This window comes from Eretmochelys imbricata, chromosome 5 (assembly GCF_965152235.1).
Source record: "Eretmochelys imbricata isolate rEreImb1 chromosome 5, rEreImb1.hap1, whole genome shotgun sequence".
NCBI classification, from domain to species: domain Eukaryota; kingdom Metazoa; phylum Chordata; order Testudines; family Cheloniidae; genus Eretmochelys; species Eretmochelys imbricata.
The window spans coordinates 27,974,929-27,993,035 of NC_135576.1; the positions used below are offsets into that span (position 1 = coordinate 27,974,929).

At 42.3% G+C, this 18,107-nt stretch overlaps 1 protein-coding gene across 5 annotated transcripts in view; it reads right to left on the reverse strand.

The window, feature by feature from the left end:
* The window catches only part of DAB2 (DAB adaptor protein 2), a 42,786-nt gene that overhangs the window by 15,652 nt on the left and 9,027 nt on the right, over positions 1–18,107 (reverse strand). For all 5 annotated transcript variants that reach the window (XM_077816787.1, XM_077816785.1, XM_077816786.1 and 2 more), the window contains 4 exons: positions 6,263–6,450; positions 2,421–2,560; positions 1,235–1,333; positions 576–707 (listed from right to left, as the gene is read on the reverse strand). In XM_077816787.1, the coding sequence (XP_077672913.1) occupies positions 576–707; positions 1,235–1,333; positions 2,421–2,560; positions 6,263–6,356 (465 nt within the window). In that variant the 5' untranslated portion in view covers positions 6,357–6,450. The remainder of the gene's footprint in view (positions 1–575; positions 708–1,234; positions 1,334–2,420; positions 2,561–6,262; positions 6,451–18,107) is intronic.

Below are 18,107 nucleotides of genomic sequence, written 5' to 3' on the forward strand. Positions count from 1 at the left end.
GAGCTCAGACACTGCCATTTGTGCTGGCCTTTTAACAATTCTTTATTCCCACTTTTAAGAGTGCAGACCAGAGCTCCTGGCCATGAATACAAAATTTATTGGTGTGCACATGTTTAAGTTGCTCTCCATTGAGAGGAGAGGGGCTCCTTTGGCCAGCTGCAGAACTTTGCATGCTAAAATGCAAGAAATAACCCAGTGTTCCCAGTGCCTAAAGCAAGCTCCAGCCACTTCAGTAACTTACATCTCTATGGTGGGTTAAACACCATGTCATGCTGCAGTGAGAAATTCTTAAATCAGCAAGACATGGAATGTTATTCCTTAACTGATACTCTCCATTGTAAGGAGTTACTCCATTTCTATTTTGAGAGAGAGCCTGTTGAATAGGCTTCTTGTTTCTTCAAACTGGTCTTTAAAAGCTGAGTCAGCTCTGTTTGGAGTGGTCTATGGGCTTCATAAAACAGTTTGGGATAGGATTGATTTATTGAGATGTAGAAAAGCATAAGTAATATGCCCAAAAGTTGGCCTGCAGGTCACACAGGAGGACCTTAATGCCCAGCAGATCCCTTAATTCATACCTGTTGTGCTGTTTTTATGGCAAAAAACTGATGCTGTCCTTCTCCTCCGCAAACATATCCAAATGCACGGTTGTCAGTGACATCCCGAGCAATAAAGGAGATTTTGTTCACTGGATGCTCATGTTCTATGACCTAGAATTGAAAGCAATTAGTTCCAGTCTTTTGAAAGAGTGACAAAACCACTGTTTGGTGCAGAACAGAACTAGAGTACACAGAGAAAACTATGGGATGGCAGTGACTTTCCTCAAGTGCTTATGTACAATAAAGACCTAAGTGAGCTCAGATTATCAAATCTGTAAAAAGTGGACAGGGCAATATCCAAGGGGTTTGCAAGCATTAAGGTTTGGCATGCTCTGTATCCCTAGAAACATGACAGAATGGTGCCAGGCTATTAGTGCCTAAAGAGGTCAGACAGGATCCAACTCCCTCCCTCTCCCTCCAAAGGAGGGGGAAAAAAAAAAAAAAAATCAAGTAGATACAGATTAGCTCCTACTTTCCCCATAGAAGAGAGTCCTCACAGAGGTGTTCCACATGGTAGAAAAAACTTTCCTGGTCTTTAAATTTTAGGTGAAGCAGTTGCTAAGTTAGTTTCTTCTCTTCTCCAGTGAGAACAGCTGGAGTCTTAATGGTCATGCACATAGCCAGTTTTGAATTCTTACCCCAGTTTTCTCATCAATTATCTTGATACCAGAAAGGGAGATGTTCACCCAGATCTTCTGTTTGTGCTGTCCCTGGGAGCGGGCAGCTACTGCCATTCCCTAAATGAACAGGAGTGTTATTAGTATGAGATTTATGCAATTTAAACTTGCTGAGTACCAATGTTGTCAGCTTGAGCCAAATTTGTTCCCAGATATTCAAAGCATAAAAGTTGTGTTTCAGTTTAGATTTGTGTAACCTATAGACCTCAGTGAGGCTGCAAATCAGCTGAATTTGGCCACTTGTCTACACCAGAGATTAAGTTTTATTATGCACCCCTGTTAGTAGACAAAATACTGGAGTTTTAGGTTCTCAAGATTGTTCCCCACCTGCACTAGTTTAAGCTTGGCAGAGGTTTAAAGCAGACTTCATTTATGTAGCTCCTTTTGACAGAGGTGCTATCGGGGCAATATCTTTACTAGGCCAAGTCCCTTCCTGGTTTAAAGGAAACAGGTGACTGAGATCAGTTGCCTATCCATACTGCCCAACAAGAGTGACCACGTTATTAGTACTGAAGAGGCTGATATGAGCCCAGAGGCATGTAAATCTGAACATGCTTAATGTTGCTGACTTGTAGCTTTGTAGTTCACTCTGCTGTGCCTGCATTATTCTCCAGACTTTGTTGCTATAGGTCATAAGACTAAGGTTTTATTGAGCATTTTTGAATTGCTAGAAGAACATGCATCCACTACTACTGTAACTAAAATAAATGCATGTTTTTACTAATCCAATTTGGAGTTTTTACAAGTGCTATGGAAATTCTCCCTGCCACCTTCACTCCCTTCCAGGGAGTTTAAATTCTCCAAGTTTGGGATTTGATTTTGGCTCACCAACCTGTATCTGAACTGGAAGATGCTAAGAGCTATATGGATTACAAAATATTTGCAGAGCAATTTTCAGATTAAACAGTTGCTCATTGTAGTTTTGGGCTGCTTCCTTCCCTTCATTAGCTCTGCTAATCTTTTGATTGGAGTGGCACCTTTCCTCCAGCTAGGATTTGTGCACCTGTATTACACTGAAGTGTGGTCATTGCTTGATGTTACTTTTGATATGCAGTGGGAGTTGTGGCATGGTGTGCCTTTGACCACTATATCCTGCCTACTGAATAGCATGCATGTCTGCTTAAAAAGGTCAAGTTCAGGCCTTTACCTTCAGCTTCATCATTGAATCCTGGCTCATTTTGTCTCCTCTTGCTTCTGGAACATCATCAACGCCAATCAGCTTGGCTTTGTATCTTACACCATCCCCTTTGAATCTGGCCAAAAGAAATTCATCTGTTTTCTCTGATCCTGAAAGATAGATAAGAAGCTTTTAAATGATGGTGTTCAGAGCTTAAGTGTCTAGTCTCTGAGGAGAGTGCTTTGTCATTCATTTTCTAATCCATTCTAGTCTGCTGCTAACATACATTTACATGAGCCATATGTTTTAATATTGCTTTTGAGATATTGGGTAACTGGGAGTGTCCAATACTCTTGTACTGTTGGGTCCCATTGTTTATTAGATGGTGATTTAGAATTCTGGGGAAGCAATAGGAGACCTCAGTTTAAGGCTAGTTATATTGATTCTCTAACCTAAGTTGCTTCTGCCCATCAAGTGCAATTTTAATCTTCTGAAGGTAAACAAGGTTATACTACAGACTTTCTGAATCAGGGTCGACAAACTTTCAGAAGTGGTATGCAGAGTCTTAGTTTATTCACTTGAATTTAAGGTTTCGTGTGCCAGTAATAAGAATCCATATGATCCATGCTGAGCTGCGCCCCCTCTTGGCCCTGTCTGCAACCCTTACTGCCCAGGCCACAGTAGAGGCCCCCAGCCTGGTGGCCAGGACCTGGGCCTGGCAGCAGGTTGAGGGGGCTGGCAGCTGGTACCCCAGGCCAGCAGTGGAGCCGGCAGACAGAACCCTGGCTGGCAGAGGGCTGGTGGATGGAATCCCAGGCCAGAAGCAGAGCCCCTGGGACTGGTGGCCAGGACCCAGGCAGTGAGTGCCACTGGAAGAGCTTGTGTGCTGCCTTTTGCATGCATGCCATAGGTTGCCTACCCCTGTTCTAGATCTTGAAATAGGGGTATTACCTTAGGTCAGGGGTGAAAGTGACCTGGTACAGGTGGGTATGGGCCTGTATGCAGCCCATGCTTTAACATCCCTGCCCCTTTTGCCTCCCTTGGCGACAGCCCTGCTGGTAGGGTCTGTACTGGCAGGGCTGCTGATGGGGAGGTGTGGGGCAGGCAAAGTTAAAGTGCTGCTGTGGCAAAGGACCCTCTGTAAGTGCTGCTGTGGCAGCACTTCCATGCCTTGGTGGCCCTGCTGGAATGGCTCCTACTGGCAGGGCTGCCCATGGGGGAGGCAAAAGGGGCACTGAGGCAGCACTTTAATGTTATTGCCTCCCCAGGCTGCCAATGAGAGGGGCCAAAGGGCAGCTGCCCTGGGGCTGGCAATTTAAGAGGGCCTGGGCTCCTGCTGCTGCTACTGCAGCAGTGGCTGGAGCCCCAGGCCCTTTTAAACTGCTGCTGGAGCCCTGGATGGTGGGGACCAGGCAGTGCAGATGGGCTGGCTGACCTCCAGCCCTGCCCCTTCTGCAGGAGGCCCTGCCCCTTCCAGAGCTGGCCCCTGTACTGGTAAGAATCTCTTATTACTTTCACCCCTGCCTTAGGTCTTGGCATCTATTAAGTCACAAAGTGACAAGGCAAGAGTTCCCCCGCTCCCTCTACTAAACAGGTAGAGTATCCCTGGCTCTGGAGCAGAAATCCTGTTTGATACCAAGCACTGACGCTGTAGAAAAATCTCTTGGTCTATAATCAATTAGATTACTCTTCCATTCTACAGTGAGAATGTTCATACGTTAACTTTTAGTGACCAGAAGTGTTGTGTACAAGATTGATGGATCATATTTCAAGTGATTAATAAAGGTAGACAGAAACAGACTTCAGTCCTGCTAGAGTTCATAGACAGCACAACTTTGTTGTGCTTCAGACTATGAAAATCAAGTATTTGGACACTACTATAAACAAAGGCTAATGTTTGATTCTGGCTGCTTAAAAGGTAATCTACCAGCAGGTATTAACACCTCTGAATTTCAGAGGTGTTAAGTGTTAGGCACCAAGAAAAAACCAAAATGCAAACACCACACCAAAACAGAGTGGCCAAACCTGTATGTGGAATGGTGTGTGTAGAATGATGTGCAGACATGAATTTGGACTCCACCATCCAGATTACCAGAATCTGAACTGGAGAAGGTTTCTAGTTCTAAATTAAGAGTTTGATTTTTAAGCACTGTTCTGGAACAGTGAGCTATTCCTTTGAAGACAGTTGCAGGTTTAGGAATTACCTATATTCATTTAAGATCTTGCAGTTACTCAAGTTGCTTCCTCCCTGCCACCTTAGAATTATTTTAGGTTTTATGGACTCTAAAAAGTTAGGGGAGAGTATCACTGCAGTATTTAAGGTTTGCTAGAATCTCTTGCACTGCCATGAAAGTTGAGTAGAGTGTGAACAAGTTCAACTCTGACAGGTCCTTTTATAGGATCCAGTAGTAATCATTTGGTCAAGCTATTGCATGTATATAACCCAATCTCCTAGTCTACCCTACCCATGCATGCTGGAATATAGATTGGGCATTTGTCAAGCATAATGAAACTATACTGCTCCATCAGCAGCATTTGATGTTCGAGTCTATCTTCAGCTATGTTCTGGACTTGTTATTTCTGCAAGTCAGCCATCTCCAGGAATGCAGTTTTATTCTATTGTACTACTTTGTGTTGGCTCCTTCACCTAGAGGAAGGTCACATGACTCATCTTCTAACCAACTCTTTGTATAAGGGACAAGATCAAACAGCTTTTCCAGTTTTCTAACTTTCATACTTACCTGATTAAGATAGTTATCCATGAGAAAGTGGAAGCTGTTTAAACCAATATTTTGGAGGAACATTAAAAGGGTGTAATTAAAAGTGGTACAAGCAGTCAAGAGGTTCACTGGCACCTGGATGACACAGAATATAGTGAAGGAGGACCTTAGATCTATGCTAGGCTGATGTAAGGGAGTGGTAATAAGTCAAAACTCGAACCATGTTATAATCTGAGGAAGTGTAAACTTGCATCTACAGGGTGCCGACCATGGACTGCTGTAGCAGGTTGAGTCAGTCAGTGCTGTAGACCAAATTACTGACAGACCTCTAAAGGAACTGCCAGTGGAGTTAAGTAAGGCAAAATTGGTGCTGTGGCTTGGGTGTATGCTTGCTTAATGCAAGACCTTTCCTTGCCCCCATAACACAGATGCTCCGTTACCCAGAGGCGGTGGTGCATGTGAACAGAGATTCTATTCCGAACTAGCAGGAGTTAGCAATAAACTTTGAGCCAGTCAATTCTAGGGATCAGTTTTCAATATATGTTGGTCTCAACTCCTATAAAAAACCCCACACACCACTTTGGTCATTCAGAGTGTTCTGTAGTTGGGAGCACACTATTTAAAAACTCTTACAGGTGAAAGTGCAGAGGATTTAAATCTGTTGCTGAGTCAGCTTCCTAGAACTGAGGCTATCTAGCTGATCATGACTTAAGCTTTTGGGATTTGGCAGAAGTTTTGTAGGCAATGGGGTTTAAGTCTGGTATTAAATGCAGCAGCCTTTTCAGAAGGAAAGGGTTATGGGCAAGTGCCAATAGCTTCTGGGAGATTAAGCCATCAGTGGCAATGGTTAGATGCTCAGCACTATGGAAGTGAACCACTTAGCAGCATTAAGGATTCAGACATCTTTTCTGAACATCTTGGCTAGTATTTATTACCTACTCCTCCCCCCAAGAAAAAAAAAAAAAAAAAACACACAGAAACAGACCAGCCAGTCCCTTGAGGGGTTATGCTAAAGTTCTGGACATGCATTCAGAGCAGTTGCTATTTGAAAGCGTGCCCTTAAGTGATATTTTGAAGAGCTATTAGAGGAACAATAAGAAAGTCACAGGCTGCATATGAGGTAACTTAGTATTGGAGAGATGAATTGCTTACCCTTCTTTTTTTCCTTCTTTGATGCAGGAGCTTTTGGTGCTGCCTGCTGCTCAGGCTGGTTGTTGATATTAGTGGTTTCTACTTCGTTAGACATTGTGAGATGGAGGCCAGCCTCAACTCCAGAAGGGGATACTTGCTGTGTTGCTGGATGTCCAAACAGTGATCAACAGGTCGGCATAATACTTCGCCTTGAGGAAGGAGATGAACTACTTTAGTTAAACTGCCAATATTCCATTCAGTTATTTAAAATGTCACCATATTAAGACTATTAAAAGTGTACATGCCATAGCCCCACTATATAGAAGCCAGTAAAGAAGTTAGATTTCACATGAGGAGTTGTTCTAGCTGCAGACCTTCCAGGAAAGACATTTTAATGTATCCCATTAAGGGTTACAGATATTCACATTATATGTTAGTAGCCTACGTGCTTAGTTACAGGACATGGATCAAGATCTAGCCACTATTTTCTTGGTGTGCCAAGGAGGTCAAGATATCAATTTCATACAATTGCCTTCCTGAGCTGTTTTTGCTTTATCTGCTATACAGATGTTGGTTTCTAGTTTGGCTAGACTGCCATTTTGATCAATTTCACTTGGACTTAACTATTGCTAAATAAGTGAGCATTTTGCAATTGCACAATAGTGAGGGGAAGAGGAAAGCTACTGGTAAGTGCTTCAGATTCCACACAGGTGAAAAGTGCAGCACTTGCAGTTTTGGGAACAAGTTATTTGTGGCCTGAAGTTGATGGTATTCTCTCTGTGCTGAGATTTAAGCTTACCCACTTTCTCTCCTCCTCAAGGTTAATGCTCTAAATACCTGTTTTTCTACATGGATTTGTCCTTCTGGAGGATTCGAACTCTTATCTGGACAACCAATAATGCAATAGACTAGCTAGAGATCTGTCAAGACTTTAGGTATGACATGTAGAGACTGATATTCAGTGCAGAAATGCTCCATATTCTCTCCATTTCAGAGCCTCTCATGCCATCTGATGCCTGTTCACTAATGCAGAAATGCCAGATAAGTATTGTTTTCTCAAGGGGATTATACAAGCAGGCCCATAATTTGTGGTCCTGTGCTAGTTGGGCCAACAAGAATGTGATGTAGTGGGCAGAGGCATCATTTGGCCAGAGTGTAAAGGGTATGTGCCCTTCCTGTAGATCACCTCAGAGTATTCCTGGTCCTGGAATGGCTTTTTGCTTGCCCACCCACCTACCCAGCAAAAGTTCAGTAGGGGAGTCCTGTGCAGCAGGCAATTCTACAAGTTTCATTTTGCTTAGTTTAATTATTCTCAAGGGTAGTTCTGCTTCACAGATATGAGCAAGCTGAAAGACTATTGTAGTGTTTCCTACTAAACCCCATGTGTTTACAGACAAAGTAATCAAAGTTACCTAGGCAATCATTTGTGCACCATTAGAAGGTGATGATTATTCAGAAATTATTATGTTCCCTACATCTAGTTGTCTTACAGCCTAAAGATCCCTGGTTCTCAAAACTCAATCCAGGTAAAGCCAGGATGTTTTACAGTAGCATCCCTGTCAGACAGTCTCCAAGGGTGTTGGAACAATTTGAATAGTGGGGGTGCTGAGAGAGTCATTGAACCAAACTGTAAACCCTGTATATGATGGAAACCACTTCAAGCCAGGGGATGAGGCAGCACCCCCAGTTCTACCTGTCTCATTTGATTAAGAAGCCATGAAGTAATTACAGAGGATCTTCAAACTCTGCAGTCCTGATCAGGCTCTAAATGTTTTCCTAATTTAGTTTGAAAGACATAGAAAGTAACTGTTTAGTAACAATGTATTTTAGCATCTAAGTTCAGGGGCAGTCAATAGGTGTCCTGCAGGCCAAATCTGGACCACCAGAGGCTTTTGAACAGACCCCCCAAAAAATAATATTAAGTTTCCTCTGGAGTCTGGACTTGACTACACCTTGCCCAAGAAATTTGGACCTTGACAAAAAAATTTGACTGCCTTTGCTAGATCTGGAAATACTAGATCAGGGTAAAGCATCAGATAAACGCAACTAGTACTTTAACTGGCAAAACTGGATTTCAAAATATGCAAGACATCCACAATGAGACAGTATTTAAAGAATTTATTAAAGAAAAAGAAGTCAGCCATCTGAAGGAAGCTGAAGCAGTCAGGAAATAGAAATCGGCTTCCAGGGGAAAAATAAAGCAGAGACTTAAAAGTAAGTGTCTAGAGCCAATCTAGAAAGCTACATTGTCACACTGTAACATTTGTCATCTAATATAATCAATTAGAAGCCAATATGCCTTAGCATCCTTATGAAAAAGTTTAAGAGGTTCTGTGTGAGCCATTAAGTTTTAGTTTGGTTTTCCCTATAGCACTGAAGAGGCGCTACACCAACTCCAATGCCTTCTATCACAGAAGGCAAATCAAGACTAGCTTAATAAAAATTAAAGTCCTATGAGTAATCTGATAGCTGTTGACATTGGACTTTCAGTGCAGATGGGGTGGGATGAATATGTAGCTCTTTGGTTTCTATTTCTTGACTGTCAAATGGCAGAAAAATTCAGTCTTAATTGTGAAATTCCTAAAGGGAAGTCATTCAAGTGGCTCTTTGGTGTAGGTTGCCTGTAGCCAATAAGGGTCTCTCCTCTACATACTGGCAGTCTTGGGAAATATACGTGTTCAGGATTTCCTATTACTGCCCTCAGATACAGCTGTTCTGCTGGGTAATATTGCAACATCTTCTAGGAAAGTATTTTCTCCTCTAGAGAAGTGGAAGCTGCAATGTTGGTCGTAGTATTGCACTAAAACCAAGGCTATTGAAAGCCTGGAGCAAGATTATCCATAGACCAGATTGGAAGAGAATTTCCATGAAAAGCGGCTGTTGCCTTCCTTGCTCTAGTCAAAAGGCTAGTCAGTGTTCGGGCCATCCTCCTCCACCTGATTAGTCAGTCCCTGACAGGGGCAGCCAATAAAGCATCTCTTGCATAGGAGCACTCAAACCAGTTACTGGAGACCAGGAAGTGAGGCTGGAAACTAAAAATCTCATCTGCCTTCACTGAAGAGAGGCAGAGTCAGTGATAGCTGCTAATGGTGTTTGACTCTGCACTCTCAGAAAGCTGACCAAGGCAGAAGTCTTATGTAGTCTGCTCCCCCTGCTTCTGAGATGACTTCTTGTGGGAAAATGGCAGCTGTCGGCAAAAAATTCCAGAAGTATCCAGTTTTGAGTCTAGAAAAATTTAGTTTGTTACAGTACAAAAAGAAATACTGGTTCAGAGCTTTGACACCCCCAAAAGCAACATGAAGTTCTGCTGCTTATTAGTCTTGCACTTAGAGTCATCAGCTGTTGAAGTTTCTACACAAATTTGTGTAGAAAAGTTCAACTGCAATTAAGGGAGGACCCAGAATGTTGTTCCAGGCTGCTTATTGGAAGCCAGGTGAACATGTTCCAAAGTGATCAAGCCATAGAAAAGACCAGGAGTCCTAAATCTAGTATTAATACCCATGTGTTTAGTCATGATTTTGGACTGCTCAGGAGTTTTGAGCATTTATGCTGGAGGTTACCCGGGGGGGGGGGGGGGGGGAGAAGAGAGGAGAGAATATCTTGGAACCAACACTGCTGGTTTGCAAGAGATTTTCCTTAGCTAGAATATTAATTGGATGGTCCTGTTGCCTTTTCAGTTTAGTTTCCCACCACTATATAAAAACTTGATACTTGTGGCCATATAAATGAGATCATTGCAACAGAGACTATGACTAAGGCCAAAAGGGACCCATCATGATCATCTAGCCTGATCTCCTCCACATCACAGGCCACAGAACCTCACCCACCCACTCCTATAATAGACCACCTCTAGTTGTGTTACTGAAGTCCTCAAATGAGGATTTAAAGTTATAGAAAAAAATCATTCACTAGTTTAAACCCACAAGTCAACTGTGCCCCATGCTGCAGAGGAAAGTGAAAAACTGAAGGTCTTTGCCAGTCTGATCCAGGGGGAACCCCAAGTAGAGTCTATACCAAGAAGTTGACTGAAGATGAAGTCTAGGGTCAATTAGAACACTTAAATCTTGGTGACCAATATGTATTAATCTCATTCCACTTAGAGATTTACACTAGAGGCATCTGCTTTAAATCAAAAGGAAGAGTAATTTTGTATGCATATGTAATAAGCATATTATGCTCAGAGAAACCTATGCATAAGTATTCTAGTTTTAGCTACACAATCTCTTCCATCACTAATTTTGACTAACCCAGATTCACCAGTTGCATCAAATTGATCCTATAGTTTACAGACTAGACCAAAAAGCTGGATTATAACCTCCCTAACTTTGAGCACTAGTAGCTGTATCTTAGTCCTAGTTAGTAGATCAACTAGGCTTATGATAAAGTACTTGTCCATCAGAAAGATTTCTGGAAGTCTTGATTCAGATGTACAGGTACGTGAAACTTCAAGTTTAATTTCTTTTTTAATGTTAAGGTTTCAGCTCTTTGTAGATTCCTTAAAGTGAATTCTTTAGGACTACTGGTGTCACCATTACAAGCAGTGGAGTTTAAATGGTCTTTCAGCCCAGAGCATCTTTGCAGGCCCAGGGAGAAGTACAATATCACCATTCCTCCATTAGCACAGCATGATAATTTTCTTGTCTATGGTGTCCCACCATTTAGTCACAGGTCTGCCTCTAGGTCAACCTGACGTTGGTTGTGCTTGCATTGTTTTCTTTGGCATCTTATCCATTTGTCTTCTACGAAGTCCCACCATTGGCTACAACTGGAAAAAATACAATCCTATACCCTGATTTCACTCCTTACTCTAAATTCATTGGTCTTTAATTCTATTTTATATCTGCCATCTTTCAAAGAACTCCACTTTATTTCATTCAGCCTTCTAATGTTTCTCATTTACTGTAACTACTTCCAGACCTCTGTATAATACTGTTGGTATATTGGGTTGATAAGTTTTGTAAACATCTTTATCAGTCCATTATTTTGTCAACTGGATATCTCCCTTTAATCTCATTCTTGGAGCCATCAGCACAGATGAAGCTGTCTAGAAACAAAATTCTACTTGTTCTAGTACTTCACTGCTGCATTTGAACACTGTTGTCCCTTTCCCCAAGATAAATGCCAAGATGACAAAGTGGTTACAAGTTCCAGTTTGACTGCACTGATTTTTCCTAAACTAGCAAGGAGTATCATTAATTCAAGTGTGCATGCCCATTGTACTAGGTCATCTGCATAAGCCCCTTATCTTAACTCTACAGTTGATGTCAGACTCTCCAACAAGGGCTCAGTCATTTGGAACTCTTTTATACCTTTTTTCTCTAGTCCTTAGGAAAAACAAAAATAAGGTATTGCAGTACTGAATCACCTCCCTAGTCCTAGTTAAGGCTCACCTGTTCATACATTCAAGGTCCTGGTACCTTCCCCTCAACATGAGCTCCCAGTGTAGCAATGAGTTACTAATCCTTTATTACTCTCTTCCCCATTCTTATCATGAAAGTCCCTGTCCAGTAGGTATGGGGACCATTCCTTGATGTAGGACTTTGCATTTTAATGCAAGCAATGCATTTAGTTGTATGGTAAAGCCATGTACGCATCTAGATCACCTGGTAACAGAATGTCAGGGCATTGTGACCACCTTTGTTTTCTCCAACTTTTATATTTACTGCTAGATCTAAAGATTGATCATTAAGCCCAGTAGTGATCCCTGTGGATGCCCACTAGATACACACCCATCTGATTAGGATTCCCTACTGACAATGGCTTCAAGAGGTCAGTTAAACCAGTTAATTTAAATTGGCTTATATCAACTGTTCTCAAATAATTGAGTTGGAGTCAGGGAGGCAGCAACCAAAGGGGATGAAGTACTGTTTTGATGAGCACAGACAACTGCACTCCTTGGGAAGCCAAGATATGCCAGAGTGGTCCACTAAAGGCAAGGGATTACTTTCTGGAGCTCTGTTTCTACCCAAGGATTGAAGTTGCCTTCTCACTCAGAGCTTTTCTTGTCCTTGCAGGTATGTGCTCCCTAGTGATAGAAGTGTGCATTTCCCCATCCCTTTTGGAAGCTTATGCACCAGTTTAGGTTCCAAGGAGTTTCTTTAAAGTATTCCTAAAGGTTTAGATGGAAAAGATTGGACCCATTTTCACTGTGGAAGTCTGAGGTGTTCTCTCCTGCAGAGGGATTGTCCAGTTTCTAACCAGACTGTTTGTCCACAGCCAATAGGAAATGTGTACTGTACAAAGATTCCTCTGAAGGACTATATTATGACTCTGGGAATGAGCCAGGTTTGCAGGTTGCACTTTGAGCCAGGTTTGAAATAGCCCTCCATGTGTTTAAGTCTGTTGGCTTGTTTTATCCCGCTCCTGGAACAGATGTTTGAAAACTATGGTGTGCCAGCATTTTACTCCAGAATGTGGTCCTTCATTTGTGTGTGTGTGTGTGTTTGTGTGTGCAATAAAAGCAATACATTTGATGCACAGTTTGGAAGTCATTTACCATGCCATGGGAAGCGCTCTCACTCAGCTAGCTGGGAGACTCAGTCATTTTTCCTGCTGAGCCAGATGTTCAGGAATGTGCAAAGGTTATACTATTGTAAAGTTAATGTTTCAGTGAGTTGGGCTTCTTTACTCTTTAGATGAGCCTCAAGACTAGCTCAAAAGAGCACCATATTTAGTTTAAAGAATTTCACTAAACAATTCTAGTTAATGGTCTGAGAAGAACTTGTGCTGAATGAGTACTCCCAGATTACTTCACCTAACCACTTTAGAGATAATGCAATGGACAAGTGGATGCTTCCAGCAGTAAGGGGTATTTTAAGTAGAGTGATAACCTTTTCAGAAGTGGGGTACATGCTGGATTCCCTTCCTCCAAGGCTCTGCCCAGGCCAGAGCTGCTCTGGGAGCCCAGGCTGCTGTGGGGAGCCCTGGACCCTCCACCTGCCCAGGGCAGGGTGCCAGAGAGCAGCCCCACCATGTATTACCCCCTCCCTCAAGGCATACCACCCAGGGCAGGTGGAGGGTCTGGGGCTCCCTGAGCCACAATTACCATGGCCCACCTCTGGCTTCTGGCCTGGCCAGGTGGGTGGGGGTAGCTAAGGCTGACCTCAGTCCTTCCCTCCCCCAGAAGAGGCTGGCCCCACCTGAGCCTCAGACAGGTGCAAAGCAGGGCTGTAGAGAATCCAGGACAAATGCTGCCCTGAGTTATTCAGCCCAGAACTCTAACTCTGCATTTTGGGACTCTCCTGCACAATTTGGGACAGGTGGTCACCCTAATTTTAATGGCAAGGGTGCTTACCATTTTCAGAAGCAGCTAGTTCAGAAGCTATACATGCTTAGCCAGAAATAGGAAGGAGTTCCTCTATCTGCAGCTTTGTGCCCTTCATACTCCTCTTGGGGGGTGGGGGGAGAAGAAGAAGAGGGCGGCGGTGTCTGCTGTTCAAGTCCCTGCACTCTTAACAGCAGCTGAGGTCTTATTGGGTAATCCAGTCAGGTGTGATCAGTTGGGCCAGTGAGTGCTTCTAGTGTTCCCAGGGTATTCTCTAGCCCAGGGAGAACAAAGTTGTTCGTTAAGATCAGCAGGTGAGCTGCACTGTTTTACTACAGTTGTGCAGGACACTAGTTCTCTCAACCTAGTTCTCTCTTGAAAGTCCTACTCCAGTTTGAAGCCAGGTCAGACCAGTGAGAACCTAGACAGGCCAAGTCAACATATTGCCAAGTTAGAAAAATCAAATAGCAACAGCTATTTTAGTTTATGTTGACAACCAGTTTATATGTAACTGAGTAAGTCTTTGGTTGCTGCACTGTTACACTGCATCAGAAGCAGTACCACAAAAGCAGTATTCACAGGTGAGTACTATCCAAAACCTCTTTGCAGTGGGATGGATGAGATGCCATTAGTTCAATGATGAAGTAAAGGCATCCACTAGTGATGGGTCTGGATCAGTCAGCAGCTAGGGGACTGCAAGCCATTCAAGCCAAGAAGGAGAAAGTATTCCCACAAGAGCTGTAACCAATTGGCAGTTCGGTTATATGAGGGGCAAATAACTTTTCAGATGGGTCTGAAGCTTTCAGATAAAGATAAGCACTTGCTTCTTCCAAAGCCTGGTTAAGACTCAGGGGATGAAATGATGCACAATTAATTCCATTTAATTGGCTGTTGATCACCTGTCTGTCACGACCACCTTGTGGCCATTCTGGGCCTATTGCTTATAAAGCCACCTGATTTTTGTGCCGCTTTCTACTGTTGATGCTAGAGTCTTCCACAATGCAAGTGGAACACCTGCAAACAGTTTTTACTGATAGTGGTGGAAACAAGGCCACACTCTGTATTTTGGCCTTAGACCACACAGCAGCTAACACTTTGAAAGCCAAGATCAGATCACCACTCAAATGAAACAGGGCAGGCACACACAGACATGGCAACTTCACATACTGTATTGTGTATGCCATCTAATCCAGGAGTATGATTGGATCTGGGAAGAAACTCAAAATTTGCACGTTCAGCATATGTATACAGAACACATTGCACTGACTGTATATTCATTGCCAGCACTTTATGAAGCTGGTCAACAGTAGCACTGGAAAGAGGGACAAATTTATATATACACATTTCCTCTTCTGCCCCCATTCCTTTAGCTATTAGAATCTGAAGCCCTTAAAATGTGACTTCTAGTCCTTTAATTTTACTCTTTTTGAATTTAAGGAAGGATTATTTCAGGGAAAGGGTATTTGTATTAGTCATTGTGCCAGTTTGTCATGCTTTTCAATTAAAAGCATAAAAATACTAATTGAAAGAGGAAGCAAGTAATTCAGCTGAGTTATTGGAGAGTTAGGAAAAAGTTCCAATACACTAGCCCTCAGACACTTGAAAAATTTGGCCTTCACACTCCTGAGTTATAGTGTAAGTGAGGGTAGAGTTTGGCCCTCAGCAGCTATGGTCAGAAGTTGTTCCACTAGGTGGAACATCCAGACTCATAAGGTATGCTCGACAGAAGACAGACTATTGTGTTAAAAACCAAACCACCCACTATTAGTCTGTTTAGGATTCTCTAGAAAGCTTAAAGTGTATACTTTGCGGTTATCATCTTGATGCCTCTACTTCTGGTAGAATATTGAGATTCGTCTCAGTTAATACCACTACTGATTCTATTTCAGAACTTGCCTAGCACTCTGTCAGGCTCCAGTGGGGTGAAATGTATTTAGTGCTTGACCATGCATAAAGAGTGAGAGCATTCAGCATGCACATATAGCACTGGTGGAGGGGGGCAGGGGGCATGCAGCACAGCACCTCACATAGCAGGCATGTTTGTTGATAAGAAACCTCATAGTAAGAAGTGTCCCATGCAGCCATCTACCTCAAGGCAGGAAATCCTGCTGAGATTTCAGAGTGGTTCCAGGAAGTCTAGGTATTTCAGACTTAATACAACCCTGCCCCCAAACTAGTATGTGTCTTATATGCCTATGGGAGGCTGTCTTAACTCAAGAATTTTAGTGCAGCTCATCCACCTGATAGTTACGATTAGTTTTACCATGCACTTCATAGAAGTCAGACCTGTAGCAAGGCAGGCTGGCTTCTCAAAAGGCTAAGATATTCCAAGAATAATTGATTAATACACAGATGGTTAAGAACCATTTAAAAGGGTTTCCTCATAAGTTTCTAGGCTCTTTGGACAGCAGCTTTAACAGTTTATTTTAGGATTGTTGCCAATAAGCTACAGTACTGCTATTACTCTAGGATGGCTTCCCCCCACTCCCCCAAATAGTTGGCAGTTAGAGAGATTTTGAAAACCTCAATTATGGTCATAACAGCATCCCTCTTGATAGCTTGTGCTGCTATTTGGAAATTGCGGTAATAAGACCACCATGTTAAGCAGAGAACTCACCTGCCATTTATAGAAACTGAAATAATTGTATTTCTGGCCCTGCAGCAAGGATCACGTGAGTTAAATTGTGTGGAGAAAGGAAAAAAATGGGGGGAGGGGGGAATATGAAGAGGCCAGAGGGAAAAAAAACTGACAGTAAAGTAAAAATCTCTACTAGACTGCCTAGTACTTTGTCCTCCTTGCAGCATGTGCTTCTTCATTGTCCCTTGGTACTGCAAGGGCTTGATATAGACAAAAGTTATTGCATGTAAATATTAACCTTGAATTAGAACCCAGGAGGCCAAGAGAGGACAGGAAAGCAAGGCTTTATTGCCGACTCCAACATATCCTGTTGGGAATAAGGGAAGTTGCCAGAACTGCTGCAATAATTTAAGTACTACGAACATAGTTTTGTAAGGCAATGTTTTCTCCTAACTAGTTAGTCATTTGAATTCCTAATAGTTTAAAAAGCTTGTATTTTGTACTTCTCCAGACTAATTTAGTAAGAGCTGAAGCAGAAGACAGGCATGATAACCCAATAGTCAGGAACTCTATTAACAGCAGCTGCATAAAGATACCATTAAATCCATTTGCCAAAAGGACATCTTTAGTCTATTACACAGCTGTTGGAGGATATTGTCAGTTTCCAGTGGCACAGGTGATGCCATCTATTTTTAAGGTAAGCCTGGCAGCTCTTCTTTTTAAGAAAAAAAGGAAGACAAACCACCCCTGAGCATTCTACCAACAAGTGGGTTAATTTACTAAAAAAAGTTAGTGGAATAAGCTGAAACAGGGTAGAGAAACATGCTGCTCTCATGAGAGAGTCTGAAATAATCTAGGATACTAACACCACATTAATACTTGGGGCAGCTTCTGCTATACAATAGCACATTCATGTATGTCCCTGTGTGGCTTGACCAACAATGACAATTATGCACATAAATCTCTGGACTGGATGCTAATGTTGCACATTTTACTGTTTAAACACTGTTGCATTGGCAATGAACTGAGTAACCTTGAAAGGCATTGTGCAAGCATTAGTGAATTAGAAAAATGAATGCACTATTTCAGACACATCTGCCTTTTGATCAGGGTCTTTTGGGCACATCTGGAAAGTTGAAGTGCTAGACTGGAAATGTTTTGCCTCATTATTAAAGCACCCAAAATGCTAGAGCACTGTGTGCTTTGAGTGGTCAAGGGCATGGAGTTTACACTTAAATTGAATGAACCTACTGTAGTGCAACAGCTTAGATTGGGCCATGACCTGCTGAATAAGAACTGAATTTACCACTTACAATTGGAAAGTGGTACCATAGTCAGCCAGCAAGCAGTCCAACAGACATGGGCGTAGAGCCTAATCAGAGACCCTAGTGGGGTTAGCCTCCTCATGGGCCTCACTACAGATCATAGTTCTCATTTCCCTGAAGTGAAGTTTGGGGGAGGAGGGAGAATTACCAATTTACCTTTTGGCTCACATTTCTGAATTTAGTGTCCCAATGACATCATGGGGGTATCAGAGTGCAAATACTGCAGGCTTCAGAAGAAGCCTGCTTATGCAGCATTTCCCTTTTATTAAGGGGAATACTTTACACCACACTGCATTTATAGCAATATCCTTGTCTCTTGCCGCCTACATCTAGGAATGAAGAGGCAGTTTGCATGAGACTGACCCAGAGTTTTAAGAGCAGGAGTAATTTGGTTAACTGTTTTTCACATCCAATTCTAGTGGGATATATATAAAGACTCAAGCAACCAAAATCCAGATGCAAATGGAGTCTGGATGGCTGCCAGTGGGCACCTTGCCTTTTAAAGCAAATTAAATTTTTTTTATTAAAGCTAATGTTTAAGTTAAATACACAGGTTGAGAAAAATGTCTTTCCATCTGGGTATAATGTTTAGATCATCCACAAATACAAAGTCTGTTTAAAACTCATAAGATACATACTACAGTTTATTCAGTTCACTGGAGTTATCAAACTGTCAAATCACTTACTAGAATAATTTTT